Source organism: Vanessa atalanta, chromosome Z (genome assembly GCF_905147765.1).
Source record: "Vanessa atalanta chromosome Z, ilVanAtal1.2, whole genome shotgun sequence".
Taxonomy (NCBI): domain Eukaryota; kingdom Metazoa; phylum Arthropoda; class Insecta; order Lepidoptera; family Nymphalidae; genus Vanessa; species Vanessa atalanta.
Window position 1 is genome coordinate 2,449,028 of NC_061902.1, and position 15,048 is coordinate 2,464,075.

General features: G+C 32.1%; 1 protein-coding gene across 2 annotated transcripts in view; it reads right to left on the reverse strand.

Moving 5' to 3' along the window:
- Window positions 1-7,574: 7,574 nt before the first annotated feature.
- The window catches only part of LOC125075875 (gamma-aminobutyric acid receptor subunit beta), a 39,716-nt gene continuing 32,242 nt past the window's right edge, over window positions 7,575-15,048 (reverse strand). The window contains exons 3-10 of one of the 2 annotated variants that reach the window (XM_047687703.1): window positions 14,717-14,784; window positions 12,499-12,725; window positions 11,562-11,644; window positions 9,822-9,959; window positions 9,177-9,461; window positions 8,797-8,975; window positions 8,260-8,391; window positions 7,575-7,900 (exon numbers count right to left, since the gene is read on the reverse strand). In XM_047687703.1, the coding sequence (XP_047543659.1) occupies window positions 7,736-7,900; window positions 8,260-8,391; window positions 8,797-8,975; window positions 9,177-9,461; window positions 9,822-9,959; window positions 11,562-11,644; window positions 12,499-12,725; window positions 14,717-14,784 (1,277 nt within the window). In that variant the 3' untranslated portion in view covers window positions 7,575-7,735. Of the gene's footprint in view, window positions 7,901-8,259; window positions 8,392-8,796; window positions 8,976-9,176; window positions 9,462-9,821; window positions 9,960-10,219; window positions 10,358-11,561; window positions 11,645-12,498; window positions 12,726-14,716; window positions 14,785-15,048 lie in introns of both variants that reach the window. The other variant, XM_047687704.1, reaches the window with a different exon arrangement.

A 15,048-nucleotide genomic window follows, 5' to 3' on the forward strand; every position in this document is an offset into this window, starting at 1 on the left:
TACAAGAACGATAGGAATTGATGTTGTTACTTCAATATTTAAAATTTCTGAATCGTTGTTCATCCTCACCTGCAAAATTATAACTGGTGTTAGAATGATGTCATTACGCTTTTGTTATAAGATAAAGTCAAAAGTTTTCAATAGAAAAAGTAATTAAATACCTGATATAATTAAGTAAAAGGTAAGTTTGGTGTGATCTCTGTTGACATATTTACTTAGAAAATAATACTTTTTATATCAAAATTTATTCTTCTAATTATTCGTAGACTTTGTTGGTATTTCACAAACTTTAATCATGTTTATGAAAAATGGGTTCATTAAAATTACTATAACCATATCGTTATTAAGATTTTTCGCAAATTAAACTTTCACATCACTTTTTTTCTTGTTATATTTATTTGATTAAATATTTATTATAATGTTAAGGAACGGATTTTTTTGTTGGTAAAAAACAATTAAAATGAAGAGAAAAATGACATAATCCTTACTAACCATTCCATTTGAAAATATGTTTTTCATGTAAAACTTCGATTTTTTCAGGTTCGATAGTACTTTTTATTATGTAACTCATCGATAATGAGGAGCTTTAATGTAATCTCTTAAGCTATAGAATATATAAATATATACATACAGGCCACACTATTACATTACATTACATAGTTATGATTTGTGTGATGAGCCTTTAACAAAAGAATATATTTTATATAAATAATATACTATCAATAATTTCGCATCTTCATTAAAATATTTATTAATGTATAATAGTCATATGTCATATATTTATATATAAATGTATTAATTGGAAGTATTAGTGATTATGTTTTAAACTAAACTCTCTCAGATTGGGTTGTCTGGGAGACATGGCTAATAATTCGTAAGTCCGCCCGTTGCACAACACATCAAATATTTAGATTTTTTTTTGTATGATTTCTCTTTTTAGTCAACAGACTTCTGTAAATTATGTTTATGGTGTACCACTGAAAAATCTCAACCCAGTCATAAAAGGGTATACAATGAAAGACGAATTACATTTTTTACACATTTAAAATTCCTTTATTACTCAAACGGCAAGTTGCTAATTACACAGAAAAAAAACATACAAGAAATATTATGTATATAAATAAAATTGCATAAAATTGCTATTACACAAACATCAGAAAATATTGGATAAAAAACATTGAATAGCTTAAATATGCATAGACAAAGTAAAGAAGTACGTCATAAATATCGTAAAGCGTACAAAATTTTGAAGTGTTCACAGTTAAAGCGCTTACTTAGGCTTTTTATTGCTGAAATAATTCAAAGCACTATAAACGCGGTGTTTCTATAAGGTGGTTAATTTGAGGAATGCTAATTTTCACATCAATATCGCCCTTTAAATCACTTTCGACTTGAACGGATGTTTTCAATTTAGAAATATGGTCTAAATCTTCACATCAAACCGAATTTGCATGTTTCAGCAATATTTTCGACACGGCCATTTTTTATCCAACTCAGTAACGCGTATCTTTAGCGAGCTTCCTCACATATTTCGGTCTCATGTTGATCCTGACCCACGACCGCTAACAAACATATTCCCGTAATGTTTTCTATATTCTATGACTAGTAAAAATTTAATATTGAGTATAATTGTAATATATGAGTAAATTCTATTAACCTACATATATCAAATGCAGTAATATGTGCTATAATCCGTTTATATAGAAATTATTATATAATTTTCTAAATAAAATAATATCGACAACGTTTATTTTAGGAGAACCTTAAATTTGTGCATTTTTAACCGACTTCTAAAATTAGGTCGGTTCACACTGTCAGTATTTATATAATATATAGATAAAATATTTTTGAATAGCACTTTTTTTATTTTCGTAATAGTTTTATGATCCTTTCGCATGGCGTTTAAATTTGTTCCAAAGTATCAATCAGTTTCATTGCTGATAAAATGTTGAGTTTAACTTGAAGCATACATATAGGCAATTTTTTCGGTTTTATTTTAAAAATAAATATTATTTATACAACAAGAATAATAAATATAGTAAACAAATTGTTTTATGATAGTTATGGAGTAGAGTACAATGAGAGAAAAATCTGATGGAAAAAGAGATGTGTTTGGATCTAAAAATGAATAAGATATAAATTAATATTTAAATAGTACTTAATGATAAAAAGGTTTTAAGTTAGACGTGACTTTAATATGAAATAGATAAATTAGTCTTAGGTTACATAGGGACAAAGATTACTGATACATTATATACATTTATAAAGATATATTCAAGTATATATCGTTAATGAGATAAAAAGATTTTGATGATTAGTTAATGGGTAAATTAATAGAGAAGCTAACTAGTGTATGATTAATTAATAAATAATTTGGTGAGTGTACGAATGTCGATTGTGAATATTTATAAATGAATATGAAATGTAGGTATTTATAATTATAATGATTGAATTAAAAACTTCAGCGATTTTTTTTTTACAATCATTATAAATGTATAATCATTTGTTTTATCACTTGCGAATGAATATCTTAGATGACGTTATTTTTTTTTTTGTGTTTTTTTTTTTTGGTTTTTTTCTGTAAATTGGCAATGAATATTAATTATTATTATATTTAACTTAACCAATTTAATTTAAACTAAACTATCCAAATAATAGTACTAGTATTTTACAAAATCAGTGCTTTTATTAGTTTTTTTATTTTTTTTAATTTTTCGCTCTCTAAGAATAGAACTATTTTCTATCTTTTTGGTCTAAGTTTCGAATATCTGCTCTTAGTCTTAGCATTTTTTCACCGAAATCGTTGCCACTGGTCTATACTAATATACAATCGTAGACCGTTCCGAGTTCCGAGATGTCTTCCCTTTAAATTATATTTTATTTGGATTATTTAGTTTCTAACGACACATTAAGAGAAAAGAATCTAATATTTTTTTGTGTGATTTTTTCTTTTGTTTTTTTTTTCTTTTTTTTTTAATATTTTATTTTTCTTATATTATTTCTATTAGATATAGTCGCGTATGCGTTACAATATCTATCTACTTTGTTATTTGTGCGTTACTCGGCATATTTATTTCTTATTTCATATTATACCTATAAGTAATTACTATTTATAATTATATTTCTGTTACTATATAACTTATGAACTCGAAGCACGTAAAGATGATATTTTTTTACCTTTACTATTTCGTACACAGTTAATTATTCGTGATATAATATGAACAAATTGTTATTAATACAAAATCATTGATATTTAATTTTCGAATTCGTGTTCGTTTTCTAGGTGCGACTTAATTGATGAAAATCTTAATTCCGTACAAAACGTTTCAAACACACGATTCTACAAGTCCGATTAAAATATGACGTCCAGTCCAAGATTGTAAACTTAATCGGTTTATTATAGTGCCCCTTACATTATTCTCATCCGTACGGTATTTGACGCGCGCACCCTATTGCACGACTAGCGATCTTATAAATCAAGTGCAATCAACCTGCGAGGCTCTCCTATCCGGATACAAGTATCTAATTAGGAATCAAAAGAGTGCAGCTACACTTATTAAACAGATTGTATGATATTATATTTACCTAATAGGTACATCAAGATATTCGTTAAAAATCCTTTAGGTAATAACTTTTGCGCTATGGACTTATATACGTACGTCATCTTAAAATTATGACACTAAACGATTAATTACATCGTTTTACAATTAAATGATCCTATCGACTTGAAAATTAGATACTTATACGCTGGTACAGGTAGTTTTTGGTTGATTTTTATGTATTTTTTTATGCCTATCCTAAATTGTAGCTGTAATCGTACTATCTGATAATAAATATTTGTGCTTTTAATGTAAAGTTTTAAAGTGAGGTATTCGCAAGAAATAAATGATTTTAACGACTAACGACTCTATCGTTTGATTAATGTTTAGAGTGTTATCAGTCAAACAAAAATTCCTCATCTTCCTTCGAATGTCAAAGGAAGCTAGTAACGTCAGTATTAACCTAAACACCCATAAACATTTTTTACTAATAGAGCCGATAGTATCTATACTAAATGCCTTTTATAGTTAAATGCTTAGTTTAAATTATCCTTATTTAAATTTTGTTTATCTAACTATACGAGTATACACATTCAGAATATTAAATATTAAATACTTGAGTGACATTGGGAGTTATCACCAATATGCCAAGTAATTACAAAGGTTACTTAATTACACTCGATCATAATCGATGAATTTTGAATTTCGAATATTCTTATTTAAAACAGGTGTCCAATGAATTTCGTTATAATTTCAATTTATATACACAGTTTGTCTTACACGTACCCTATTCAGAATAAATTCACATCGATTCTAATTCAACTTCTTACAATGTCTAATAAATATTAATTATTAATATATATAAAGACCATTTTGTTACCATGTATCAATAATATAATGAATTTATTACAATGAAAAGTTTTTTTATTTGCTGAAGTGTGTTCGATCGTTATGGTCTATATATTAAAAGTCGTATCTACCAATCACTTAAATACTAATCACTAAACGTATATTTTAGAATTTCGTTTCAGATAATATTATTAAGACTACCACTTAGTACACTAACGATACAATACATTCATATAAGCGACTTTGATCTAATGTCCGGTTTCTGAAATTAACGATACGTTACCACAAAAACGTTATATACCAGTCGTTATTGAGTAACGACCCGTTGATCAGTTTCTTTAAATCCCGATTATGGATTCAGAATTTCGCTTTATACGAAATTTCAACATTCGTAATCGAAACTTATACTTTCTTGAATATAGTAACCGGACATAAATTCATACACATTATTTACCGAGTGCAAAAGTCGTTATACGAATTCAGTTATTCTACGAGTATTAACATGGTATGTGATGGTATTTCTTCAAACTTATTAATTGGACATCAATTTTGAGGAAAAAACTGATAAACATTATCAAAAAATATAATATATATATGTGCTATTTAATTAGTCCGTTTCTATAAATGCAGAATATATTAAGCTAATTCACATGACATTGCCATAAACGCAACGTTTTCACGCATGTCAAGTTTAGATATAGTTTTAATTGCACTACATTTTCTAATATAGATATATTTAAAATTGTCTTCTGCACTTATAGAAAAAAACTGATATTTCAGTCATTTAAAAAATTAACTTCTATAAAATCGTTATAACATCTATTTATTTTGATAAACAACGAATCGTTAAACAAATGTATAAATAGCTAAGTATTTATTAAATTTTAAAAATGACCGTGAACCTCCCTGCGGGTTCCGTAAGGTTACAGACATACTTAACGTTAATAAACATTTTAATACATTACATAATAAATAATATCGCTTCTCTAATAAACTTATTTAATATCGTGTCATCGTTTATGAATAAAATTGTTCAATGCATTCTTATTTGTATCTACATTCCTACTCCTTAAGGAACCCATTAATTCAATATATTATTGAATGTTGTGTTGACACTGTCGTAGCTGATGACAGGAGTTCTGCATCTCAGATAATCGAGGGACAAGAGCGGTTGTTAAAATAGGGAGTGTTACACATAATTCTAATATTTTGAATTATTCAAAATAAAAGAAACTAGTTGCTAACATCCGAAAACGTCAATTGACAATATTATGTGATCGTGAATCACATATTGTTGACAAAAATGTATGTGTAGTGACAGCTAGTTTTATTGCGTTTTTAAGCCGCAATAGAACAAAACGCTGCGGTCGCCGTTATCGTGTGATAACAACTTTATGTATTATGCTCCCCATATTAACAACTAAGGATCTAATGCTCAAATTGCGGAATAACTACTAGAGCATTTGTAAGTAGGGCCAACAAAATAAGCTTAATTGTCTAATTTGAGAAGCCTTGCATGATCTACGTAACTGTGCAGTACTATTCTATTCAAACAATTAACTTCTTAACCAGTACATAGTCTGATGATATCATCTACTGCACAATTGCATTATTTATAGGTAAATATTTATGAATAACTTTATATCTAATATTAATATTAAAATCACTAAATATTTTTAATATATTTGCAAAATAATATTTCGACTAGAACAAGCAAGGAAAAATGAAACTAATAGAATTAGAAATTAAAAATAATTTTACAATGAGTGGATGTATGCCGGGATGATTTAAATTACTATTTTTTTTTTGGGTTTTTTTTTTCGTTTTTTATTTTATTTAAAGAAGACACTACGTCGTCCATTCATTAAATATCAGATATTTGGAGAGGAATGTGTTTTCTATAGTTGTTCTAATATATATGTACATTGATTATATAGAGTGTTTTTATTATTATGTGTAATAAAAACAGATCGTACATGCTAGAGGCTTTGCAATCGTTCTTCGCTCATGCAAGCTAAAGTATGAAATGAAGATCATATTTATACATAATTTATGAATCTCGTATTGAGTTCGTCATCGTAGTCGTAGATCGTTATATGTATATACATTATCATTAACTAATTAAATGCATACGACAGTATAGACGCAATCATTATTACATCTATAATTTTTTTTCACTTGGGTAAGGCTTGCAAAAATCCTATTCTTAAGCAGATAAAGTTATATTTATTATATGTGATATGCATCTATAGTGCATTTTCATATTCTTAATTTAAAAAAAAATAAATGATTGAAGAATCGATTTCAAATGACTATAGCCGCCTAGAACAGGATGAGAGCAAACCCAGATAGTTGAAATAATATAATATAAAAACATCATGCATATTTCCAATGAGAAGCAGTATCGATCGCTTAATCAAAACATTAAATTTATAACATACAAATAACATAGTCGTAATGAAGCTACGATAAGAAATTATTAAATATAAATGTTTCTGAAATGATTTGCGACAAAAAATATAAAAATAATAATACCTAGTGACATAATAACAATAGTATAGAATTTGCAAAACATATAAACAAGTCGCTAATTATTTAACAAAAGTACATACATTTCTACTAATTAATAATAATAATAATAATTTAAGCGAAAAAGTTGAGCATCAGACTTATAATTAATTTGATTTAAGCTCCACTCGTTTAACCGCTTTTATAATATATTTGAAACGTGTTATGTTAACGTTTTTTAAGAACTATTTTATCTGTGATAGTCTTAAATTCAATATCTTGGATGATTTTTGTATTAGGATACATTTTAAGCTTGGATACAAAGATGTTATGTCTCTTGTGCATGTATACTCACCCTTCAAACCGGAACACAATAATACTAAGTATTGAAGCCTTCTAAGTGATATTCATAGAGCAAAATTTTTAATTTTGAAATTATATCCAAAGGAGTGACGCTTCAGTACATTGTCAGCTAATTCTGTTCAAAGTTTAGTTCAAAATATTTTTGTGTTTTCAAATATCTCCAAGTTTGCTAGCGTACTCATATTAATTAAAATGTTTGTTATTATTAGCGAAAATAAATCGTTATTTATATTTTTGATAATTTAAAATAATAAATAAAATAAAATTATCATTATTAAAGGATAATTTTATTTCTGGTCATTAATTTTACCAAGTTATTGTATTTAAGACAAAAACGATCAGAATAATAGCATCTTATAACGTTTAACTTTAAATTTATTTGCATATAACCATTATGTTAAAACATTGTAATAGTTTCAAATATACTATACGATTTTTAATCTGCGGCCAAACAAGTGGGCTTTAATAAGCCCCCTCTATTTATCCTCTTCCAGAAGAACCAGATCGTCAGCCACGACGTCGGATACATGAAGGTATATAATCCAGTACATAAGATTAAAGCAGACGAAGCAGACGGGAAATACTATGCGGGAGTATTTGTCGATATCGGATGGCGTCATGCCCAACAGCTTGCTTATGTCCTGAAATTAAGCACGTGACCATTAACTCGTATAATAAAATAGGGTGGCTGCCATAAATAAGTACATTCGCGTTTATAAATCATTTGATAACATCAGTTAGTTTTAACACGAAACCAATTATGGAAGTAACCTTCATCATAGTAAAAAGTAAGTCCTATTACAATTTAGTACTTAAGTAATTCGAGACCCTTTCGCGTGAATATATTATATGTAATAATAAGGACATAAATAATTTATTTTATCGGAAGCAACACGCAAAAGTTAATTCGCAGACCATTACACAAACGCAAGCATAAATGATCGCCCAGCAAATTATTTATAAGAGTAAGAAAACCTTGTTAAGGATTAGCGAATTTTACCTTTCCCGGATGGATAAGATGAGATGGGGGTCCAGGATTATCTTCCTCTGCACCTCTGCCGCCATTAATGGTATTTTCCAGAGTTCCCCCCTTTGAGTGAGCTTTTGGGTCATGTACCTTGAATCGGACTTCCTGTAAAGTTGAAATGTTAATTCAAATAAAACTTTATCGCTTAGGCTTCAGAAGGGTGCATTTATTAATAAATAAAATGAGTAATAGGTATATTTATTTTACAACGCTTATCTATTTATTAGCTTGTACAATTGTCAAGGTCAAAATATTATTGTTACAGTCAAGTTACCGACCATTATATTAATTTAAAGTGAAAAAGTTCAATTTTAATTGGCCAAGGTAAAAATAAACAAATTTGTGGTAAAACAAGGATTAATAATGATTTAGTGAAAAATACTTCACAAATAACCTTAAGATAAACTGACTCTTCAAACCAGAACATAACAATGCTAAGTGCATTGCTGTGCACCAGCAAGAGTAGAAATAGAATTGATATAAATGAGAATTATTCCTTTTTCGACTTACTGATGGTCTTGGTGGAGGACACCTTCCCAAAGTTCCCATCTTCGATAGGGTATGAGAATCTCCAACTGAAGGACAATCCACGGGCATTTTTTTGTTCTCCGAAGCAATTTTCTGAATGGCTACAAATCTTTGTTTCCTCATCTGAATCCTCTTTGCCATGTATCCAACCGTTGCGTATTCTGTAAAAATGTAGAACTCCGTTCATATTAAAGAGTTCCATTACATATAATTTTTCTTCGCCTTAAATTATTATCATATACATTATTCGCTTTGCTGCTATGAAATAACGCACATTTTCATATTGGCACATTGCTATATTGACATAAAAATTGAATGTATACAAACATTCGCTTAGCAAAAGTATTCAGTGAAATAATTACCCAGTAAACTGGCGAAGACCATCACGAAGCAAGTGCCAAGGTAAACGTCGATCGATTTTACGTAAGAGATTTTAGGTAAAGCAGCGTTTGTTGAGGACATGAGAGTAGTCATCGTCAAGACAGTTGTCACGCCCAAAGCAACTCGAGCAGGAGTCGCATTCCGGTTCAACCAGAAAGATACCCAGGATATAATGACAATCAAACCAGATGGTATATATATTTGAATCAGATAGTATCCCATAGAACGAACAAATTGTATTTCACAAGCCAGTCTCGAGTAATTTCCTGTAAAATTATTCATATTTTTTAATTTTCTGGCAAAAAATGCTTAATAAACAATATTTTGTAAAATTATCAGTGAATCGTTTTTACTAGTACTTCTAAACAACTCAATACGTGTAGGACAACAAATTTTAAATTTACTTGTGAAAGGATTTTTATTTAGTGTTAATTAATTAATTATTAATAGGGAATCACTTATAATAAATTGACATTACTAAAACAAACAACTCAGTGTTGTTAGTGCAAAAATACAAAAGCAGGACGTGAAAAGAATCGTGGCTGTTTATGTTCAGTGTTTCACGTTTTGTAAATTTGTATTAAGTTTTTCAGTCGCCTACTTTTTGACTTCCCCGTTTATAGTACCTGTTGTGAGTGAGATCTCCATGGCTCGCTGACGATGGCCGAGCACCTTGAACTGTGGTAGCGACACCTCGCTCGATACACCAACAGAATTGGGCCCCTCGTTCCATTTGTATCGGATGTCCCGCATGGTGTAGCCGACTGTGCGCAGCGGATACATAAATGAAAAAAACCCCAGGCCCATCGCAATGGGTTTTGTAACTCGAGTCGTTATTCGGTCGGGGTAAGAGCGGGGAGTCGCGAGCTCGGCGTCGCGCGTCTTGTCGTGCGGTTGTCATGTCGTATTTAGCGTGTGTGCTAGTGTCGCGGGTCGAACGTCTGCACACGGGCTGAGGGAGACGGGGTCGGATGCAGAGCATGGATGGACAATGCTTGGACAGCAGGCATTGCAAATTATTTACCTGTAGTGAGAGTTACAACGGTTGCGCTCTGGCGGTGTCCCAGCACTCGGAATTGGGGTAGTTGCACCTCATTGCTCATGCCGACACTCAATAGCCCGTCCTTCCAGTGATACCGAATGTCTCTCATTGTGTATCCGACTCCGGAGACATGCCAAACACACAAAACGCTATCACTTACGCTGAGAAGCATCGCGTACCCTCACGCGGCTGGTGTCGGTGGGACTCGCGGGATCATAGGGCGAGACTTATTGAGCTGAACCGAGTTGGGTTTATAATATAGCTTCCAAACTCGAATCGGCTCGGTATGGATGATAGAAAAATATAAATCTACTAGTTCTATCTAAAGGTGTCATAACACAAAAGAAAAATTCTAATATTAAAAATAGGTGTTAAATTTAATAAACATATAATATCGAGAAAATAAAGCAGTCAGATGTGAGAGGCATGCAAGGAAGATCGGTCAGTGTAGTGTGATAAAAAGCGTGCGTAAAGCGATGTTTTGCGGTGCGTGTCGCGTATTGCGTGGAAGGAATTTCTGGCGGGTGCGGATGGTGAGGAGTGCGGGGGTGCGCGGGTGCGCGGGTATAGTGGGGTCGGTCGCGTGCGTTCCGCGTCTGCGGCACGGCTCTCGGTGGTTGAGCAGACCCCGCGGTTGCCGTACCCCGCCTCCTTCGGCCCGCTCAGCTATCGCAGCGTCGATGTCTTGATATCAGTTCTTTCGCTTAATGCACGTGAGGACAAAGGCTTACTATTTTACGAGTCTGCCTTCTGCGGGTGCTGTATGCGAGAAGGAGACATTCCAATTTATGAGAACACGAGGGTAATCACAGCACGTGTCGACGATTAGGTTGTACGCTTGTGCTCACAGGGTATCCCTGAGTAGCATCTGTGATACAAGAAAGTGGTCACAACACAATATCTGTAAGCCTAGTGATAATTTGCATTGTGGTAAGAATCAAATCAATGATTGCTTTAGGTGAACACACACGCATCTCTTAAATAGAATTAATTATTATTTTTCTATCATCATAAATTCTCTTTAGCCTCGCATTTCGAACGAGTATTCAAATATTATTTAAACTTTTTGATTTAATTTACACGCGACGGAGACTCCACAGCCTTACATTAGTTAATATTAGACATTTGCACGATACATATTATATTAAGCGTGTTATTAATCACTTTTATTGAACAGCATATATAAAAATACGATAACAAACATTAAAAAATCACAGTATATATTAAATTGAATAAATATTGTGTTATTTATATAGTTAACATGGTTTTTGTTGCATATTATACACAATATCATAGTAATTCAAACTATTGTCCAAATACTTACAACTCTCGATTTCAATATGGCAAAGCTGCCGATCCATTGGGAAATATTGAAGATTCATAGGGCATGATGCGGTGATAGTTAATCTGAAAGAAAAATCAAATCGAATGATATAAAAATATATTTTATTAGCATTTTCAACATAAACTTCTTCACTTTCCAATAAAATTAATACGTAAATTAATTGCCATCATCTACACGTTTGTCAAATAAAAAACCGCAATAAAGGAAAAACGAACGCTGGTATATTCAAATAATAAAAAAAAACATAAAAAATCACAAATCAAATAAATCAAACAAATGTTACCTACAACAATTTTTATTTGTTTCAATACTAAATTATTTCTGAAGAATCTACAAACACGTACGACTGAACTGGTTTCTTAGTGGAGTTGGCATATCGTATCGAGGCACTGATTGATCGGTCCGAGGTATACGCACGCTTTTTATCGTTGTTTTATTTAAATTGCTTTTATTTTAATAGCGTATTTTCAAACCGCTAATTGATTAAATATACTTGTTATTTATCGTATAAATAGACGTTATATTAATATATTGAAATAAATCCATTAATCTGTTTTAAACAAAGTGAATTATTATCCGATCTGATGTATTTACACGCTTGTTTGTATGAAAGTGTATTTAATTTTATATCGAATACAAAATGAGACGAACCGCAACCTGGTTTAATAGAACTTCATATTTATTATATTACATATTATTGAGAGAATATTTAATGTAATTAAAAATATCTGCGTACATATTAATAGTTAGTAATGCTTTATATCGTATGTTATTTTTTAATCAAATTTTATTGAGTTAAAATTTTATTCAATACTGCTTGTATTTCGCCATAATTTCAAGTGTGTGTATGCGATAATTTAAAATTCGTTTGTGATATTTTTTAGAGAATATTTAATATAATTAAGTTCGATATTACCTGATGCTTCTAGTGATAGACCCTGAATAATGAATACGAATAAATTCGTTGCTGGTAGTCGCAATGTGAAAATACGATTGCTTTTCATTTACGAAGAACGTATCTGGTACCCATATGTTCTTTATAAATTCGGAGCCAACCGATAATGTCTCAACACCAGGTCTCTTTTTGTATGCCAATCTAGGGTCAGTCCAAAATTGTCTGAAGTAAAAATCCAGCGTGAAATCCTGAAGGAAAAATACACAAACGTAATATAAATCGTTGAAAATTAATATATAATGAAAATGTTATTAATACATAGCGATCAAAACATAGATCTCACTGATTAATGTAATTGACTGAACATGATATTTCAATGATAGGATAATTAAAGTATCTGATGTGAGAACTATGAATTTAGTAGCAACAGTTATAATGGGTTGAATAATACAAAATTAATATATAATATAAAAACATCTAACACTTGCATGCTTTGATTTGGTAGCTGATACCCTACGTGAACCAGTAAAGAGCATTTGTGGGTTTGCTAATACCGTCAAATCTAAAAACAATCCCGATGCTAGTGTTGGAACTTCAGTAGATATTTTACAATTAATACAAAAACACGCACCTCGTATATTTTTACTACATTGAATGGACAAATTGAGCGAAGCTTGGAACGATAAAAAAGTGCAGTGTTGTGTGTGACACGAAGCCTAAGTAAAATTGGTGTGGTCTAATAATGAAATGGGTGCTTGGTGGTGGGATAGGGCGAGGTGAGTGGGCGGTGGCGCAGGCACCCACGGCTCGATAAAGGCTATCTCTTAATCGAAGCTAACAAGCCGACAAATACACAAATTGCCACGTGTAAATAACTGGATAATGTTTGAAGAATAAAATATCATTAATTGGTGATATCGGCTTATTGAGATTTATGTTACAAAATAGACAACCTCTCCATGGCCATGGGTCACGTCTTACTGTGACCTTCTGAGCTTTGATTTGGTTTCCACTTCGGGGTCTTTACCCAAACGCCTAGCAGCTCGTAAAATTCCATATTTTGGAAGACCGGATAAAGTGGGTTTACGAGTATTATTGTTAGTATCTACATTAAACTAATATATAAAATATTAAAATTAATTTAAGCGAATAGAAAAATTAGAACTATATCAACCGGTGTTCCAAATTACTTGAGAGCGTGAAAGGTAACGAATATTTAGGCAATTTCAGTAGATACACACATACGTACATACACATCAAACTACGAAATGAGTTACGAAGAATTAAACAGTCGTCGCAAATCCATAGAGTATCTTTCGTTTGCACCGATGTTGTATTAAAGTTATTGGTGCATTGCTGTAGTAGATACAAAAAACTATTTACGAACGAAGTGTTGATGTTACTTTAGTATTAAAACTTTAAATTTATTTTTACGCGTTATAGAATGATAAAATCGTTACCTTAAGCGTTCCGTACCTAAAGCCTGTTTAAGAATCTAGCTTAATGTTGTACTTTAAGCTACATTCTTAACCTTATAACCTTAAGCTTAATATATAATCTGAGGACCACCATCACCACTTCGCGTTAAATAGATTGATTTGTCTTTGGAATTACGAATACTGCTGGACACACAACCTGATAACTTGTAAGGTTAAAACGGATTGCTGTTCTTATTATGACGTCATAAAGCAATTTTTGCTTAACACAAGTTATAGGGTCTGGGGACACATAATAAGAAAGCAGGTTGGCTGACAAAGGGCGTTTGCTCCACGAAACGCGGACATGCTCGCAGCCTCGTATCTGGGGCTGCTCGGTCGCAGCGGCCGTGGCCGGAGAGACCGAGTCAAGCGTGAGCTGACAGTGGCGAGTACCATGAGCACTTCGGAGACGGAGCTGATAGAGAGCACATACATGGTGACGCCCACCTCCACTGGCGGACCTGCAATCAAGCCCAATTGTGAGTCGCGCGCGCGCCTCGCGCCGTGAAAACCAAACCAGAGGACAATGACGTGCCCCATTGCCGGAGCGGGGCGAGAGGCGCGGGGTGCGTGCGGAAAAGAACGCGTCGATGTCGCGTCGATGCGATCGCAACCTGGTCGTGATCGCATCGTACCGCGCCTATAGCGATCGAACCGTGGACACGGGTGCTACGATGAACGGTAATGCTGGTGATTATACTAAAGGACAAATTTTGCTATGTATGCGCTGTGTCTTTAATATTGCTTTGAGTATGAGATACCATTTTCACTTCAGAGAGAGAGCTGATGGAGAGCACGTACATGGTAACCCCCACTTCCACGGGTGGTCCTGAAAACGACACAATACACACATGACAAGTGGTTCTGTCGCGTGGACGTCGCTATAATTTCCGTGACTATGACGAATAAACTAGATGTTATTGTATTTGTTTTTTTGTATCGGTTCGAATTATATCTAAAATTACTGATGTAAAATAAGTAAAGGAAGAAGTTTGAAATTTTATCTTATTTTTAAATAGAAATTCGTACACGGTATATTAAAGTTAGCTTATCATTGATACAATGATAATTACAGATGATGTTAGTCAAGGTA